Genomic DNA, 19,930 nt, shown 5'->3' on the forward strand with positions numbered 1-19,930 from the left:
AGAGAAATTAAACTGGGTGCTCATGCAGGTAACAAAGGCCGTAAGCGTTTAGTACTTCTAGTAATCATGCTTTCTCTGAATAAAATGGGTGAATGGACAGGAGAGAGAGGCTGTGGAAGGGGGAAGCCCACAGCTCATGTTAATGAAAAAAGCAGGTTAACCTGGGATTTACTTCCTCAAAAGGTTAATAAAGTCCCTCTTGTAGAAGGACGATAAAATATGGTTTATTTAAAATGCCTTTATTAACCTGTCAAATAGAAAGTCAGGGCAGGCCCTGGAATTTCGCCTGGAAACTATGTAGACAATACTCAAACTTCTGACAGGTTAACGGCCATGTGCTTCATTAAGACATTGTCCTCATTAAGAATGCATTGGTGGGAAGTGCAATAGGCTCCTCCTGTTAGAGCAAGGGAGAGTGATCTTCAGGGAGGCTGCTGAGAATGAAGCAAACGAGGACAGGCAATGTTTTACAATGCCGTGAGTAAATATCCACCAGGATATAGGCTATTCAAACTCCTGACGCTTTTAATGGCAGTGCATTTGGGGAAGATGGCCTTCGACTCAGGCGAATCTGGAGCAGAAGGCAGAAGCTGGGGTGGGGGGTGGGGGGTGGGGGGTATTTTTGGGAAACGGATGGGAAAGGAGCACGGCAGGAGAGAGGATGTCCACAGGCGGAGTCGAGGGCAGAGTGCGACTCGCAGGAGGAAGTGTGGCAGCTGCCTATCGCACAGGACCCGCCCTCCTGGTAAATGTGCCCCACTGCTAAATTTGCTCTTTCTATTTCTGAGCCAGGGAGGTTTCTTCACATATTTGCATTCCGCATAACAGATAAAGATGTTATTTTCCTTTCAAAAAAAATAATGAATTGCATACTTTTTGTTGTACATTCTTGTAGTATCAATGGTGCATGTGTCAAGCTCTCTGACTTGACAAATGCACAAATAAAATATGAATATACTAATAGTATATGCATTCATATTTTTTATATTATATTAATATTGTATAATGGTCCTTGCATTACTTATTCCCCCAATGTTTGATAACTTAATTATAATTTGGTCTTTAGGTAGTAATTTGGTCTTACTAAAGTGCATTTCGCATGGTATTCATTTTGGCTAGCTGGAAAAGCACTGTTTCCTGTTGACAAGAAATTTCTCAGAGGTGAAGAGGTCAAAGGATATGTGCCGGTATTCCATCCCTTCCCTCCGCCTCCCTGCATATCATCTCAACTGCATAACAACACATCCATCTTTGCTCACTTACATCTGCCCAGATCCCTGCTGCGCCAAGCAGACAAACACATGCTTACAGTACCTGTATGAGCTGAAGTTACACATACAGTGGGGTCTAAAAGTCTGAGACCTGCAGAAAATGCATCTATTTTACATTGTTTTCTAATTTAATACAAACTTTTTAATTACAAATTATATTATCAGCATATAATTTGAGTGAAAAGTTGTCAAAGTTGAGTGAAAAAATGTACATGAATTTCATAATTTCTTAGTATTTGGTATGTCCCCCTGTTGCTTTAGTGTCAGTGTGCACTCTGGCATCTGTGCAAAACCTGTTGTTCCAGCATTATTTGACAATATTCCAAAAAGAGCATCTTGTGATGTTACTGAATACTTTGCTTTTGTCAGTCTTCAATTGTCTCCATAAATATTCAATGGGGTTGAGGTCAGGTGATTGTGGATTTGCTCTTCTTTGGTCTTCAAGTAGTTCTTGCAAAGCTTTGAAGTAACTTTAATTTGTTTAAAAATGTTTAAAAAATCTTATTTTATAGAAAAAAGACCCCCAGATATTCAATGTGGTCTCAGACTTTTGGACCCCACTGTATTTGTAACACACATTGCTGGACAACGTTATGCAATGAACACTCAAACAAATAAGATACTGTGAAATGGCAGTCGTGTGGAAGCACTGTTGGGCAGACTGAATGCTACACCAGGTCCTGTGATCCCCTCTCAAACGCTAGCATTGAAAAGAATAAAGGGGGATAGTCGGGCCTTTGGAAACCAGCTGACAGAACAGAAATGTGTGAATTAGGAAGTGAATTCCTTTGTCACACACCACCCAGCCCACTTTTGCACATTCAACCTGCACACACCAGCCACAACAAGTGCAGGTTTCTCCCCCTCCATCTCACTCACTAGCCAGCCAGTGTTACTATGCTCATGTTTATCATTCAACTACATGCCTGAAACATGTGGCCACTTTTTATTTATTGCCCTGCACTTTAGCACTATGTCTGGGTAATAAATATAGTGCAGTCTGGAAGTATTTGGACAGTGACATAATTGTTGCTTTGGCTTTGTACTCTAGCGTACCGGATCTGGAATGAAACAATGAATATGAGGTACAAACTGTCTGTTATAATTTAAGGGTATTTGGTTCCATATCCAGAGATCTATGAAATATGCGTCCTTCAATTTTGGGGGACAAAGGTAATTGGACAACTTAAAATAATCTTAAATAAAGTCAGTATATTTAGTACATAGTTACACATTCTTTGCACTGGGTATGTTCGCTGGTGATGCTCTGCCAAGCCTGTATTGCAGCCATCTCAGTTCCTGTTTGCTTTGGGGATTTTTGCCTTCAGTCTTGTCTTTAGCAAGTGAGACTTGATTGTGAAAAGTGATTGTTCAATTGTATTCAGGTCAGGTGATTGACTTGGTCAGTCAAGAACATTCTACTTTTTGGCCTAGAAAAAGTGTGTTTGGAGTAGTTGTTCTCCTGCAAAGTGAAACTACATCCAATTATCTTTTTAAGGAATTTGGCTGGATCATCTGAGCAGGATTTTTCTCCAAACTTTCATAATTCATCCTGCTGGTGCCTTCAGCAAAGACATCAATAAAGACAAATGAGTCAGTTTCAGTAACAGCCATACATGCCTAAGCCCTAACTACCTCCACCATGTAATCGCAGATGAGGGAGGTACATTGGCTCAAAAGCAGTTCCTTTCTTTCTCCACACTTTCCTGTTTCCATCACTTTGCTATGGGTTCGAATACTCATCCCAACTGTCTGTAAGTTTGTTCCAGAACTCTACAGTTTCTATGTACTTTTTAACAAGCTCTGACCTGGCTGTCCTGCTCTTGAGGCTGTCCAGGGGTTTGCATATCTGCAGAGTCCTCTGAGCTTATGCTGGTGTCATCCACTTTATTTCAGTCTTTGACACATCTATGCCAACATCCTAGAGAGTGTTCTTAAACTGTTCAACAGTTTGAAGAATTACATTGTTCTTCAGTCATCCACTATAGTGTTCTTCTATGGTCTACCAGGTTTTTTGCTATCGTTGAGCTCGCCAGTGTTCTCTTACTACTTGACAATGTACCAAACAGTTGATTTTGACACACCCAATGCTTTGGCTATCTGATCAATTTATTCAGATTTTCCAACAACATGATGGCCTTGCCACTTATTTGAGATACAGGCAACAGACTCAAAGTGAAAAAAAACTATTGATGTTTTCTTAGCTCTCTTGTGAACTATGAACTAACACACAGCTGGACCACTTTTTCAAACTAAATGTTTAACCATAAATTAATTAATAGATCACACCTCAGATGTAATTCTATTATAAGAGGACTGCCAAGTTTGTGTGAAGTTTGCCACGTTTGTGTGATACAGGAGGTCACTCCTAATGAGCGATGGAATAATTGTCAGATGAAGTGAGATACAAACAAACGAGACCTGAGGTCAGAAGGTCATCAGTTTCAGATTGGGCATGCACTTGCGCAGACCAGCAGTGGGGGGACAACAACAATATTCCAGGTTTCTCTTCTCTCCTATTTGTTCACTCCATCAGCCTGTTTATGTGTCTAGCCCCCAAACCCCCACCATACATATATTTCTAAAAAACGGAGGGAAACGGAGAAAAACAACTTAAATGTAAAAACAATCAATAGAATACCAGTGACTGAAGAGTGCCTGTGCTTCCCGTTGTATATCCAAGGGAAGTGGAGTGGGTTCCTCCAATGTTTACCGCATAAAGCTGGAGACAGGATGCAGGGTCCTGGAGGAAACTCTGACAGCAGTCCCGGTGCAGGGAGGGAAGCAAGCCCAGAGAGAGGGAACATTGAGTACAGTGCGTGGCTGGCCGTGGGAAGACCGTCCTGTTCATTTTCCGTGGTGAACACATATCGTCATCTGTCGAGGGGTTCACATTTGGGCTCAAGCTTCTTTCAACAACAGGTAATGTCCTATCTCTCTCTTTGCATCAGCCTTTAAAATGTACCTCTCCTTATGTACAGGGGAAAAAGCAAACAAAAGTGTCTCAACGGGGGGCTGAAATTCCAATACTTTCAGACCCTTTGGTACTCTGTCTCTCTCTCTCTCTCGCTCTCTCTCTCTCCCCCTCTCTTTCTTGCTCCCTCGCTGACGGTGCCCGGCTCTCCCCCACACAGAAGGATCATTGGCACCAATGCGGGAAGCTACGCCGAGACTGCCAGGCACACGCAGACAGACAGCGACCATGATGGAGCTGAAAGTCCAGCTGATCCCTACGGGGGAGATTATCCTGTCACCAGGGAGAAATGGCCACAGCTTTGGCCAGGTGAGTGCTCTGGGACCCTGCTCATTTTCAGCTCTTTCCTGAAGGGAGCCAGGCATGTGCATTATGTCATAGTACACCTGGGAAACATGTATTTAGTGGACATTATCCACAAAATTATTTATTATGTATTATTTATTTACATGACATCAATCTGTACGTGTTGATGTAGTTTGATCAATAATACCTTTAATTTGGATTGTGTACCTTGTATATTTTAAGATCATTGCCACATTATTGCTATTGTATCATTGCTGTTGATATTCAAAATAGTAAAAAATAATAATAATAATTGGGATGTTGGTGTAGGGCTACTGTCATTAATGTTTATTACATCCATGCCTACTGGTGTCAGTGGAACAATTGAAAAAAAAAAAAAAGAGGCTCAAATCCTGCTGTGGTGAAGTCACATGAGTGTGTGGCTGTGTTTTGTGACTTGTGCTCTGGTGAAGCCATTGTTCTCTCAGGAAAGCAGGCAAGCAGGCAGAAAGACAGTGTGTTCTCTGTTGAAAGACAGACAAATTGATGAAGACACAGCTGTGATGAGGGTCAGGGACCACTGTGGAGAGTAGGGAGATGATTCTGAAGTGTGTGGTCATGGCAGAGATCACAGAACACAAAGCCCCCCTTTGACTGACATTAGTTGTTACAAAGACCTTGTAAACACAGAGAGAGAGAGAGAGAGAGAGAGAGAGAGAGAGAGAGAGAGAGAGAGAGAGAGAGAGAGAGAGAGAGAGAGAGAGAGAGAGAGAGAGAGAGATGGGGGGGGCAATGTATGAGTATGCTTGAGTATTTTCTGCCAATAATTATATCATGTTATGTATTTATTGCATATATTATACCAAAATATCTGCATGTAGTATGTGTATAGGTTCTGTTGTGAAACACATATTCATGTTCCTCTAAAAAGTATGCATCTACTTTCAGCACGTCTATACTTTCAAAACCCATCACTTCAATTGTGTTTGTGAGATTCGTTTTGGGTGTGGGGCAGTTGGCTGTAATAAGACAATCAAGAAGAAATGGGTTATGGATATTTTCCTGTGTAGAGCAGAAAAAACGAGCAGAAACTGCTTGCAGCTGAATGATAAGATTACACGGCTTTTTTGGAGAAACGTTTTGGATGACTGGTCCTTTTTATCTTTATTTTCTGCCTTAATCTTTGGCCTACCCTAAGATTTGCCCGCGAGAATGTTGTTCCTTAGTGCTAAATGGTCTGATGATCTAACGACTGTGTGTATGGGTTCTGATGGTTGGTAGTACGACAAACCAACTTCTAAGGTTCAACCTTTTCATATCACTCAGTCTTAATGGATTTGCATGCGCAGAATTATGCTAATCTGTTCAATGTATTTTAAACACAGTGGTGGAGGTTCGGGAATGGAATGTAACCGGGCATCGAGGAAACAGCAAAGGGAATTCCGCAACGAACATGCTTTTTCCAACATTCCGTCCAGTTCGAGTCACGCAAAGAGTGTGAGCATTTTCAAAAGGAGGGAGAGGGCAGGGGCGGAGAAAAGGCGTACTAAAGTAGCCGGAGGGGTGCGGTCAATAAAGTTTACTTGGTGGGAGTAACAGCAGGGTATACGTTGGGTGTGTCACTGTGCTTAACGGTGCTGTGACTTGATAGCAATGGAACACCGATGTAGTGTGAAAAGTAAGATCCGCTCCAGTAGGCTATGCTAAGACGATCAAGGGTTTCTCTAAAACGTATTAGAAGAGTATTAGTGAACCTCTTAATTTGAACAAAACGAATTGTGATTTCTTTATATGTAGGCCTAATTGTTTGCAAGCACAGTTGGCTAACCACATTATCAACATGGGGATGTTATTCTTCTTAGCTTGCATTGCTATTTCTGACATAATGGGACATTATCCTCGTAAACATGAAAAGCACATAATGGGATTTCAATTGCGGTTGGAACTGAAACAAGAATAAGACTACGCAAGAGTGCCCCAGGACCGAATTTGGAAATCAATAGTTTACACGTTTGCGGGAATAAACCCAAAAGATTGATCAACTTCTCAAAAACAGAATGCAACTAATCGGATCAAACGTGAAAACAATGGAGCCTGTGATAGTTAATAGTTTTGAGATGTTATAAGCCTGTTGTTCATCTTTAAAAACGCTACATTTTTACATTTGGTACGCCGAACTTTCTTTGCCTTTAAGAACGGTTTTAAATCGGCAGAGAAGCCACACCCGTGGACTCGCCGACCTTGGCTTCAAATTCGACACAGCCTGTGTGACATGGATTTTAAACCAGCAGATGGTGATATAACCCACGTTCGACATCATGTGGCACGCTTATATCCTGAGCAGCAAGTTCTCGCAATCTTAACAATTTCCCCTGCCATTCTATGACCCATTAACTTTTTCTCCATTTACCGTCAGTTTGTTCATTTGGCCTACATACAGCCTTTGTTTTGGTTCACTCTATCAATAACCGAGACGAGGGCGTAATCAGCCAGCTGCATCAGTAAAAGCAGTAGTCTAGACATGTTCGGAATTTTATTTTGAAAAACAACGTATACATTACATGTTTGAAAGAAAGACGTAATGGTCGTATTTCTAGATTATAGTTAACCTGTCCAAAACAGTAGACTGCACGTTAAGCGACCATCGACCCAAAAGAAACCCATGTGTGTGCTTACGTGCATAATATGTTCACAAAAACCAAAAAAAAAAAAAACCACGCATTCAATGTATGTTTTCACGGAGTCTACTACTCGTGAAAAACGTAGCCTACATAAACTATTTCCCACACTTTAGAGATAAAAATCTTCATAAAGGCTTAATAGTAGCCGAATACATGTAGGCTAATGTAACATTGGTGATATCACCCTCGCGCGACTTAGGGATTGGTTACAGAACTTCCTGGTAGTAAAGTCGTGTTTGAAGGAGGAGAGAGGGGGGAGACAGTCTTGCAAACATTTGTTCCATGAGTCAATGTGGAGCTGTATTACTGGCAATATACACCATCTGACAATTGGGAGTCAAAGGAATTATTTCGTATAGGATACTGCTAATTACTTGCACTAATATACAAACTAGAAACTGCTGGCAGTTCGGTGTATTTTCTGCGAAATAAAAAGCGATGGCTAATTACAAAAATTAAACAAGCACACAAGCATGAGTGTGATATGGGCTTGACTAATACCAACTAGACGCTTAAATAGACGCAAACGGTACAGTTCTGTGGATTAAGAAAGTTAGTCACTAAACCGAGAAATATCCAGCGACGGCCAAGGAGGGACACTGAAGTGAATAGACACCGGGGGGATTAAATCTGGAGCTCCAGCATTTGAGAACGTCCTGGCTTCCGAATGACTGCATAGTGTCTTTGTGAAATCTGACTTTTTGGAGAAAGTAACCTAGCCTACTGTACGTCGGCATAAAGTGATAACATACAGGTAGGCAATGTTTCGAATGCTTCTGTAGCATATTCTGCTTTTCTGTTCTTAACCTAGTCGGTTTTAGCCTGATCTTGCTGGGTTTCAATTGTTTTATAGTGTCTCTATAAGGTAAGTAGACTAACGTTGAAATTCTGTGGAGCAACAAATTATCCAGCATACAACGTGCCGGTAGCATGCGCTTCTTCGGTTGATCTCATTCTATCGACACAGGGGTGCCACTTAAAACATACGGGGGGTGCTATTGCTCGGCGTTGCACATATTTGTGCCCCCTATCTGTCGATATGCTCTTACTCGTATCGCATTAATAATATGAAAATGTATAACGCTGCGTGAACCAACTGGAACACTGTTTGAATAGATTTTTACCCCGTCACAGCTAAAACATGCAGTCCATAAGCTACTGTTTGAGACAATACCGTGCATCTTCACGAGGCTACGTGTAAGAAGCTGGATGAAAACCATATATTTCCATCTGGCTGTGGTAATACTTGTTGTAGTTACCGCGGCTTACCATGAGAGTCTTGACACGTGTATGTTGGGGTAGATCAAAGTTAAGTTCTGCTCTGCATCACATCATCACGGTCCCCTTTCGCTCACAGGACAGTACTGGAATTTCTGCTTGAAATAAAACATGCCAAGGAGGGTCACATAAAAATACGATCAGTTTCGACACCTACACAAGGCATTGTAGGCCAGGGAGCAGTGTCCGGCCGGAGGAGGGTAATATATTTCGTTCTGGGCCTGAGAACAAGACAAGAATATGAGCAAAACTTTACTGCCAGAGACACATTTTATTTGCCATCTACCATATCTATTACAGCATATTTTGTACATTGAAAGTTTGACATTTTATTTGTGATCAGTAAATGTTTTATACTATGTAAAGATTGCTTTCCAATGTTCACTGTAACGCCCCAGACTGCTTCCTCCATTTATTGAATGCAGAAGATACAGGCCTGAAGTTCATTTCTCATGGCTACTGATTAAGTAAGTCTTTGTAACACTCCCAGGATGAGAGGGTATTACTGGGCTGCTCATCCCTATAGGGCTTATAGGGGTGATGCAACCACAGCCTACCTGTCAAAACGCCTCATTCTGTTGGCTGAGAGGGCTGCAATAAATACATTTTGGTATCCAAATGTACTTGAGCTGGGGGTCAAATAAGTAGGAATACTCCTGTGTTGCTCTTGACATGTGCAAAAATGTAGGAGAATTAATGTCAGTATTGGTCCACACCTTGTATTTGTCTTTGCGCTTTACCAACCCCTCTGGCTACCAAGATTGAAGGATTGTTTTTCTATATTGGGCTTTTTGACTGAGTATTTGACATGTAATTTAGTATTAGTATTCTATAGTATTCCAATATTATGTTCTTGCCTAATTAAGGCACAGCTTTTCAGCCAGGCTTTTTATTTACTTTTTCTTGCCTTGGAGACGGAGGCAATGGCTAGGGTTTGCGGTGGTCTTATCAGTCTTGCATTCCTCTGTTTCGTCTTCTGTTTCCCCTGTCTCAGTGACTGATGCTGTGTTTCTTAGTCGGTGAAAGCTTCTTTATGGCGTGGCTGGTTAGGTCCTTTAACGATTGTGTGGCGGGGCATATCAGTGTAAGTTCGCAAGTGAGTTTTTGTGCGCCTCACGCCATACATTTTTCCGCTAGATTTATTAATCCACTGACAACTCGCTTACATAACAGCTTTGTCAGCTCGTAGTTCTGTATTTGACATGCCGGATATTGCTATTCACTGATCATGTGTGGAAGCAGCTTTGCATTCAGCCCCAATGTAAGATTGGTGGAACAACATGTGTACTTGCGTTTGGTATAATGGCTCTTAGGACACTGCAAGGTCGTTTTAAGGTCTTGTCCTCTCGTACTCTCTCTCCCATTCACTTTCACTTCCAGTGACATTGAATGGGTGTCACGTCCTTCTGACCTCTTGGAAAAATGTAGTCCTGTGTGGAGAGAGGTTATTTTGTCAGTTTGAGATTTTCTGGATGGCCATCAAACACAGTGAAACCGGGTAAACGACGCAGCCTCTGATTCCTGTAGATTTCCGTGGCCTCTGGTGTAGGAGGGAATCGGATATGCTTCATACCTTGTCAGGAATTCTCACACAGCAATAATAACACCTCCTCTCCAGCCGCTCCCTTTTGGAGAAATGAGTGTCTATCCTGCCTGCGGCATCCAATTCCAAAGGCCTTTCTATTTTTGAATCTTTTTAAATTGCTTGAATGCCATAATGCAGTTAAAGGGCTACGTCACTTTGTGAAAATCAATAATTCTCAGATTTTTTTTGTTAGCACTGGAAGCTGGACCCAAGGTTCACATGGTGTCCGTGTGGAGGCCTTGTTTTTGGGATGCCGGTGGTGGTACTGTGGTGTCTGTCTTAATTCACAGGTTTTTCCCATGAGGCACAGTTGAACAAGCTTTGTGGATGCATAGATGGAATTTAGGATTTCTTTTGGTTCCCTCAGATTGTGACTGAGAGTCTCGGCTCAGAGCTGATTGCTGCGCGCTCCCCTGCTTCTCTTCTTCTTTGTTTGCCAAACAGGGGAGCCTGTAAGGCAACCGTTACATTCATGATTGTGGCTGTAAAGAAAACTGTCATGAATGATCAATTCATTAACCATTCTCACCATCCTTTTTACTGTTAATGTTTTCATAGTTACCACTGCTGATCGTGACATGTTGTGGGCCGGCACATCTAATTTGGGGATGTCCGTTCATGTCGGACTGACAAGCAGGGGTCACTAGAGAGCGGTGAAATGCAGACCGCTAGCTGACCGTACGGTCCTGCCCTTGGACGGAGCGATAGCCGTTTGGGCCTCGTCCCTGCGGAGCTGCAGGCCGCAGCTAGCGCTCGCACTCTCTGGACCCCATCGTCTCTGACTATGGGGCTCCAGATGGAACCCTCACCCGTCCATCCCTTCTCTCTCCTCGATCCACCAGCACTGTGCTGTTATTGTGTCACAAGACCGCACGGAGCACACCACCGACAGGCTTGGTCCACTGGTGCCAGAGGCTCGTATTATGTCGCCAGACGCAGGATGCCCAGCCAACCGAAACTCCCCTTAATGTATGAGGCTTCGCCAATTGTGTGTCTCCCCCTTGGGGCTACTTTAATTGATGGTAAAAGTGCCATAAAAGGAGAGAGAGAGGCTGTAGTGAACGTAAATCTGTTAAGTTGGATCAGTTTGTCATTGTTTTCGCCAGGTCGCAGTGCGTTGATCCCGTTCTGCACAGCGTGTGACAGGCGATGGGCCCTTTCAGGCGTCCGGCTCTCCTTGTTTTCCAATTTCATGAGTTTGTGCTCCCCCTGGGGGTTTAAGAAGAGGATACACCTGCCACCCCACCTCTGCGTGTCACAGCTGCAGGAAACAGTCAGGGCTGGCTGCAGGGCCGCAGGGCGTCTCTTCCTCAGTGTACGACAGCGTCCCTCCCCTGTCACGCTGCCTTCAGGGCTTGCAGCTGCCAAGCTGTGGCGGCTGTGTCCGTGTGCGATGAGAGAGCAGGGGAAGGGGTGTGAGACGCTGAGAGATTCTGTGGAAGTGCCTTGTTTGATACCGTGCTAATTGAAGAAGGACACCACTGAGGTCGTTTACTCTCATGTCCTCTAAATATCGAATTCAGCCAAGGTCCTCATGATGGTCACTGTGAAATGTGTTTCGGTTTGTGTCCTCTTTGGGCCTGTCTGAATCACACATCTACTGAGTGCGTGCAGAGCAGGGAAATGCCCAGAGTGATTCAGGCTAATGCAAGGCTGAGGCTTGACCCAGGCTGAGAGGCTGCTCATAATTATTGATTTCCCCATTGGCCATCAGCAGTCCTGGAATATTTCAAATACAGTATCATGAAAAATGCATATGTGCTCCCTCTAAAATAAGTCCCCCCTTGACATTATGTTACAAAAGGCAATGTCCATTTGAATTCATACTGATATTTGTGTAGTTATATTTTTTAACTAAATTTCAATGCATCGTGATGTATTCGGCTGAACAAGCTAGCGACAAGCTAGCTCATTACCTAATGATTCTAATGGAGAGCGTTGTATTATCAATTTAGCTAACCTGTATTAGTGTGGAAATTGTGTTCCAATTTGTGCCCTGTGCATACCCTCCAATTGAAAATGGTTAACTACCTACCTATGGCTATAATGAATTAACAGAACTTAATAAGTATAACATCTATTTATCCAGCTACCACACCGACAGTTTTGTTTAACTGCACTAAACATGCACCGTTTGAAATGCTATGTCTATGTGTGTGTCAGTGTGTGTCCTTGTGTCTGTGTGTATCTTTGTGACTGTGCGTGATTGTGTGCATTTGTCTGTGTTTGTCTTTATATGTGGGTTTGTGTGTATTCGTGTCTGAAAGTGCAGTGTGGTGTTTGTAATGTGTTCGCTGTGGCAGAGTGGAGCCTGTCTGATTTTAGCTGTGGCTTTTCTGTGGGCTGTAGAGGGGCCACGCCCTCAGGTCTCATATTGACGCCATTAGCTCCAACCCCACCATGTCCAGCCCTGTCGGAAACTTTCTCCTGTTCCTCTTCCACCTCTGTTTCACTGAAAATATCTCTCTGACAGTAGAAATCATAATATAGAAACCCCCATGAAGGACAGGTATCTAAAAACTGACTCAATCCCAGTTTCCAAATGCATCGGAGACCGAGACCACTGCAAACGTGGCTGAAGGTTGTGTGTTTCTGATAGAATAAATTCAATTGATGTTGCCTTCATTAAAGAATTCTTCCTCCGCCATTGAAATTTATTTCCTGCTTTGCCAGAGGGTGCAATGTACTAAAGTTCTGTTAATTGTGGTTTCATTGAAATCCGCTGCACACTGGTGCTTCCTGCAATGCAAATTTGCTCGGCTCTCAAAAGCTGCAGGAGTCTTTGTGTGACCAGGGTCACGCCAGTCTACCTGTTTACACACTACACTGGAGATTACAGCACTTCTGTGCTGACTGGCCACTTTACAGATCCCTCTCCATAACCCCATCCCCCCATCTTCGCTTGATATGAGGTGACTGTGTGATTATCCTCTGTAATCTGGCCCTCTGTTCTGACAGGGGCAGGGAGAGAGGACCGGGGCTGAGGGGGAAGCCCCTTCTCTGGGTTCTTCAGTCCCGAGCTGGGCCTGAGCTCTGGTTCTCAGTCCATACAGCTTGCTGGGGAGATCATGTTTTTTCTTTCTTTCTTTTTTTTTTTTTTTTGCTTTCGCTTTCTCCGATTTCTCCCCATTTCCTCCCTCCCGCCCCTTTTTCTCTTTCTCTCTCTCCCTTGCCTCTCCTCCCTCCCTCCCTCCCTCCCTGTATACAGTTTTATAAAAAAAGCTATTGTCCCATTCCGGTGAATTAATACCACTTACTTTACCACCGTTTGTACATGTTCAGACTTGGTTGTTGAAACGTAGGTTAAACGTTGTATTATGCTCACGTGCACTTGCTGAATATTATTGGAAAAAGTCTCAAAATAAAACTGTGATGATGAAGCATTTTTTGTGTACCTGGCTCCATAATGGTCTCAAATGATCAATGTTGTCAAGGTGATATTGCAGCATTGCAGGCAAAATGCAGTGCTTTGCCAGGAGTCTCCTGGGCGTGTCTTTAAACCTTCTGATGATATTGAGTGTTCAGACTCGATCCTGGGGACTCAGTGTGCATTCTGGGGTTTGTTCCTACCATAATTACAACCTCTGAATAGTAATGAGCTACTAAATGTTGTTAATTAGACACTTTGCATTTGCTGCAGGATGGTTTAACCTCAAGGTCACATTATGTCAGAAATGGCTATGCTATTGTTGTGTGTTCTATAACACTGGCATTCTATTATGTCCATTGCACTGACATGGATCATGGTATTTATTTGATGTAATCAAATTGTAAGATTTTACAGGTAAAAACAAGGAAAGTATCGTTACTTGGTTTCCTTCAAGATGGAGGAATGTATGTTGAGAAACCGGCTCACAGTAGGGCAGTCATTTTTTTTTTTTTTTTTTGGGTAGAGAAGCTTCTTCAGTGATGAACCTTCATTAAAATATCCTGCTGTAAATGGATCGTTTGTAGAATGTGTGAGCTGAGTAAGACCCCTAAATGTGCGGTTATGTAGGATGTGAGAGAAATGAGGGCATGCAGGTGTGTGACCTGACTCTGCTCTGTCACGTTCCAGCCCTGCTGCCAGGCCGAGATGAAGGTAGGTGTCAGTGAGGCGACCTCTAGAGCCTCTAGTCATGTCGTGTGTGGAGCATGTGCGCCTGTGTGCAGTGGATGGACAGACAGACAGACAGACAGACCGCAAACCAATGCCTGTGCTTCTCAGTGCCTACCAGTCAAACTAAGGTCAAGGGTCAACGGGCACTAGCCATTTTAGATGAATGCCTTTAATTAATTTAAAAACAGTTGCCTTGCAAAATCTTATCTTTGATATAGTTTCAGAAGCTTTATTTGGCTGAAATACACAAAATCAGAAAAGGTCTCCACTTACAGACAGGCTATTATCTGGACATCATGGATGAATTAATTCATGTTCTTAAATAAGCACTGATAAATTGGACAGTTTAAAAAAAAAACCAAAAAAAAAAACCTACCTTTTTGTGTAATGGAGCACAATGCCTTAAAATGCTACTGGGTTCCAAGAGTGACCTTCTTTGATCCAACATGGCTGAAGTTGCCCTTGGACACAGGCTGAGTTCATTCAGAGTCAAGCTGATTATTAATAAAATACAGAAATGTAATTTTATTAATAACAGGTGTGTTCTCCTCTTTTCCGTAACCTCTAATTCTGATCCCTATGTAGTTGCATATTAAGAGGTTGTGTATAACACTGCATTATAATCCTGCTTGTGTGTGGTGCTGTGATTGATCAAGTCATCCATAGCTGTGCAGTTATGCTGTAACTGTGTTTGTTTGGAGCTGGACAGAGGAATTCCCCCATGTCTTCTGAGATGGTTTCCTGTACTTGGGTTGTGTAATTTCTGGCATGCCCTTGGTTGTGTGTGTATGTGTTTGGGGTGTTTGTTGTTTAAGTAGTGATCCCTGACATACACGGAATTGTAAAATCCATGTTAACTGTTAACCTGCACTGCACTGGACTAGACTGCACAGCAGTACACTGTACTGGACTAGACTGCACAGCAGTACACTGTACCGGACTAGACTGCACAGCAGTACACTGTACTGGACTAGACTGCACAGCAGTACACTGTACCGGACTAGACTGCACAGCAGTACACTGCACTGCACTGGACTAGACTGCACAGCAGTACGCTAGACTGCACTGGATTGCACTACTGGATGCAAAACTGATCCTAGATCAGAGTTCATGAAGGCATCTCAGAATCTGAGTGCTGATTTATGATCATGTTCCCCTATCCTATTGGTTGGCGAATGAGGTGTCAGGAAACCATGAATAGTCAAAGCCACCACAACCAGTTACATACTGATTTCAACCAATCATTGTACGTTTCTGTGCTTTTCTGTCTACAAGTGATTGACTGTACATTTCATCTCCACCCATTAGAGGTCACAAAGCCTCATTCTTCAATCAGTACTCTGGCCTCATCCCAACCCTTTACAGTAAGAGTTCAAAAGGCAAACCGACCCTAGATCAGGGCCTAAAACTTGTTTCAGAATGGGACTACTGATCCAGTATCAGTTTTCTGCTCATCTTTTCCACTATGAGTTTAATAGGCAGAGCTGGCTATACACTCTGAGATACTGTATGAATACATACCCTGATCTGGGATCAGCCTTTTAGTTCATAATGGAGACAGTTGGCCAGGACAGTGATGGGAGGAGTAGGTTAGGTTAGATGAGCAGTCTGTGGTGATAGGTAGGCGATTGATCTGCAGGGAGGAGTCTTTACAAATGAGCGGAAAAATACGTTAAGCTTTGCGTGGCTGGACTGCAGGGCGGAATCCCTCGGGACTCTCCTAAAACAGGGTTTTGGAATTCTGTTGCAGTGCTCTTCTGTTTGCCTTTCCAGCAAACTATTGATTTGAGTCCTGCCGCAGAGCTTCGTATCCACAATGACGAGTTCACAGCGCATGCATGCTGCTTGGCCCAAATGCAGACTTTTTAAAACAGAATATGTCTGCCCGGGAAGAAACAACTGAGCTGTCCGGTGACTGGACTGTTTTGCTAACACACGCACACACACACACACTGCCCTTGCTCTCCCGAGATAGAGATGGACATGTGCCACACCATAGTATTTATTTGTTAACATGCTTGGCACTCACTCACACAGGAACAGTTCCGGGCAATTGTGTTTACGCAGTAACATCTGTCTTTTCGGTCTGCGTTCCATAATCTGCAAACAGCACACACTGACAATGCAGAACACTGGCAGTAATGAACAGGGGGATGTCATGGGGCCATTCCATGCCAAAATCTTCTTTCTCCGTGCCACTGCATCTTCCACATCTCCACAGAGGACTTTGCGTCAGCTGACATCAGAAAAGTTTGAGCTTTATGTTTCAAAATGTATAATTTAATAATAATACATCCTTATAATTGGAAGGTTTGCCCCTTTGAACTGTGACTTGTCAAGGCTAGCTGGAAGTTAAAGAGTAACCATGGCTCGTTAACCATTAGTCAGATTTGTCAGTTGAAGAAATGTGAACAATTTGCTCCAAATTTTGTCATGGGATTTTGCACCCAGAAAGCAGTTGGCTCTGTTGGCTCAACCAACAAAGCAAGCTCTCTGTTTTAAAACTATCAGCAGCCCGCGTCATCATTTTTGTTTCTTTCCAAACTGCAATAAATAAGCCATAACAATCACAGCAGACCAGTTTGATCTATTTTATAAACTGCTGTAAGGTATAGCAATTTAAGGTATTTGCATTTGCATTTGAAGAGAAGTGAACCCATTTCAGTGCAGTTGATAGCAGTCTGAAGGCTGTGCCACACCTGTGTTTGTTCAGCCTGTTCAGCCTGTTCAGCCTGTTCATCTGGGCAGCATGTAAGGTAGGGCTCTTCAACTGCCTGCCCCGGGCCTGCATCTGGCTCTCAATAGAAATAATCTTGGACCTTTGATCCCGGAGAAGAAATGAAAGCGTATTATTCAGCTGCGTGAAGAAATGGTGAACTGTGTCCAGATCCACATCTGCACTGTGTCCGCATACCTCCCACTAGTGTCAGAGTAATAAATAAGAGCTCTGCGCACTGGCAATATGTCTTATTCATACATTTATACACAGTGCACGGACACACCTTGGTGGTAGACACTTTTTGAAGAAAGGCTTTCTAACAATTCATCAAAATGAGTCCATGGGAGCCGTTTGGCCCAAATGCAGACAAAAAAAAAAAAAAAAAAAGCCTCCAAAAAAGAAACAACCGTGCTGTTTGGGTGCTAGACTCTTCTGCTAACCTCGGCCTGCAGAAAACTCTCCGTGGCTAAGAGGAAGCGGGCGTGTTTAGCGGCTTGGTGGTGGCTCCGCTCAGCCGGCGTCCTTGGTGCGGGGACGTAGTGTGCTCTGGAGCTGATGGGCGACAGCCGAGCCTCAGCCCCCTGGGCGGGAGATAAGGGAGGCCGCGTGGGACAAAGGTGAGGAGGCAGCGCTGTGCCAGCCAGCACACCTGATACACACTCTACGCCTCCTTGTGTTACTCAGCGCACACGCACACGTGCACAATTCAGCATTCGGGCACACGCTGACTTCGCCTCCGTATGGTACTCGACACAAAAACACACGTGCAGACACATGCGCTCGCACACACTCTGTTTAGTTTGTTTGTCCTCTTGCCCAGCTCCAAGGCCTAATCGAGCACATGATTCAGGTCTGCTCAGAACAGGTTATTTTTCATTCTCAGTGCCACTCAGTGAAAATGAAATGCCTGTGATGTTTGTGGACCCGTTTCATCGCTGTAACACCCTCCATCATTTTCGGAGAACGCACATGAAAACAGAAACGTGCACCCCCCCACCAGCCCCTTCTGAGTAAGATGAGACATCCCTGATCTACACCATATTTGTCTGGCTGATGCCAAGTCTGAATGCGGAACCTTTGTCTGACTTCGATTTAGTGTGACGATGCCGTAAAATGGATGCCCTTCGCCGACTTAAGTCTTCCCTGCCCCCGGCGATGCTACGGCTTATTACACCGCTAACACTGACAAAGCTGAGGCGTGACTGCCCTTTCACTGGGCGTGCCTCCCAGCAGGCTATAGCTTTCAGCCTGTAATCGTTTGACTGTTCCTTGGACCTGAAAGGCCCAGTTCAGCGTCGCTCACTGTGCTAGATGGCGGCCCCACCCTCGTGCGTTTCCTCCATACCTCCTCCACTCATTCCTCGCCCTGTAACGCCCACCCTCGATCCATCCATATTTTTCTCCCTCTAGGGAAAGGTTGTCCTCACTCTGCACATTCCAGTGAATTCTGGGTATCTATGTGCTATGAGTGCAATGTCTGGAATGGGAGGGCGGGCTGCCTGGATGAGCAGGCCAGTGTTGCGTTGTAACGGCCACCGCTCTGTCCGCCATTAGCTGCTAATGCTGCCCCATGACCCAGCACAAAGCGGCTTTTTTTGCGAAGAAACCCTGCTCTCGGTGTTTGACAGTAGCTGTGTTTGTGTATGTGTGCTTGTGTGCTTGGTTGTCCATCTCAAACAAAAGTGTACTTTTATAAACACCCCATGACTCCGTTTAGTTGTTGGTTGATGTGGGGAATGGATGGAGATAACATTGCTCCGCGGTGCCAGTCCAAAAATGTAATAATCTCAAGAGGTCTGTCTGTAGCCTTTAGCCTTTAGTCAGTTGGTTGGGCAGTTTGGAAAGAGCTCACTCTTGCTCCAGTTCCAGAGTCTGGAACTCTGTCTGGAAAGACCAGTCAAGTTTGGGGCAAGGTTATTATGCTTTTTTTTTTTGGACTCAGCTTTGCCTTTTGCCTACCAAAACGTTCATGCTAAAGTGTTCATGCACTCAAATATTCCAACATACACCTTTAACACAAGATTTTGTTTGTTGAGTGTTTAATCTGTGTATCCATGGCCGTGTGTGTGAGAATTTGTGCATCTTTGCGAGTGTGTGTATGAATCTGTGTGCATGCATTAGACAGAGAACTCACTACACCACGTGTCTGGTTATTGCTGTGCGTGGCGGTGCCAGAGACTCTCGCACCTGTTGCACTCGAATGCCTTTCTCCACCGAGTCACTCCTCAATATTTAATAAGGCCCGTTCTGTCTGTGTGCGCTTTGTTCTTAATTACACCCTGTAAAAGTCCACTCTACCTACATGCTCTCAAATTCACTAATTCAGCACGCTCCTTAGAAGCCTGATTCTGTGTGTACTTGTGCGTGTGTGTGTTTGCTGTTTGTGTGTGCGTGCGTATGTGTCTTTTATAGCAGGAACTCTTGTTCAAAACACTGTAAGGGGAAGTGGGATGTATGGCTGAGGATGTTGAGGGAGATTATCAGATCAATCAGAATCAATATCCCACACAATTCGCTCAGTTCAATGTTGTGTACGTTCATTAGCACAAACAACAAAAGAGAAGAAGTAAAGTAAATAGAAATATCTTCTATGTTTCCCGGTAGAGTTAAAATGGCGATTATAAAGTGAATTAAAGGGGAAGAAGCTGTAGATTTTTTGGGAAAGTACCACATTTTTCCACTTGAGGAACGGGAGAAAGGCATCCAAGTATCCCTTTAAGGCTGGTTCTGGGGAGGCCAGCACTCTGCTCCCTCTCCGAGGGGAAATCCTGCGGTCTGGAGAGAGCTATCCTTTCCACAGTGGCCTGACCTCTCCTTATATGGGCTTGTGGGTACTGGTAGGCCTGAGGGGGGCGTGTCAAAGCTGAGGTAGGATGGGCTAACAGAGACAGCCTGTGACTTAATGTGTTCTGACTCACTCCAGGGTTGCTGGGTAAAACTGCACTTGGAGAAAAGAAGAATGATAGTGGAGGGGACTAGCAGGAAGCAGAAAATATTTTCAGTTCCTCCTGCTGCAAGCCCCATCCTGTCGGAAATAT

The 19,930-nt window shown here is 43.9% G+C and overlaps 1 protein-coding gene across 3 annotated transcripts in view; it reads left to right on the forward strand.

Moving 5' to 3' along the window:
* The first annotated feature begins 4,094 nt into the window (after positions 1-4,094).
* Positions 4,095-19,930, forward strand: part of LOC133132292 (unconventional myosin-Ic-like) — a 56,917-nt gene continuing 41,081 nt past the window's right edge. Inside the window, exons 1-2 of one of the 3 annotated variants that reach the window (XM_061247630.1) lie at positions 4,095-4,193; positions 4,406-4,554. In XM_061247630.1, coding sequence (XP_061103614.1) covers positions 4,423-4,554 — 132 coding nt within the window. In that variant the 5' untranslated portion in view covers positions 4,095-4,193; positions 4,406-4,422. Of the gene's footprint in view, positions 4,194-4,405; positions 4,555-7,461; positions 7,966-14,131; positions 14,156-19,930 lie in introns of those variants that run through there. The other 2 variants (XM_061247632.1, XM_061247633.1) reach the window with 2 other exon arrangements.

This window comes from Conger conger, chromosome 7 (genome assembly GCF_963514075.1).
Source record: "Conger conger chromosome 7, fConCon1.1, whole genome shotgun sequence".
Classification (NCBI taxonomy): Eukaryota; Metazoa; Chordata; class Actinopteri; order Anguilliformes; family Congridae; genus Conger; species Conger conger.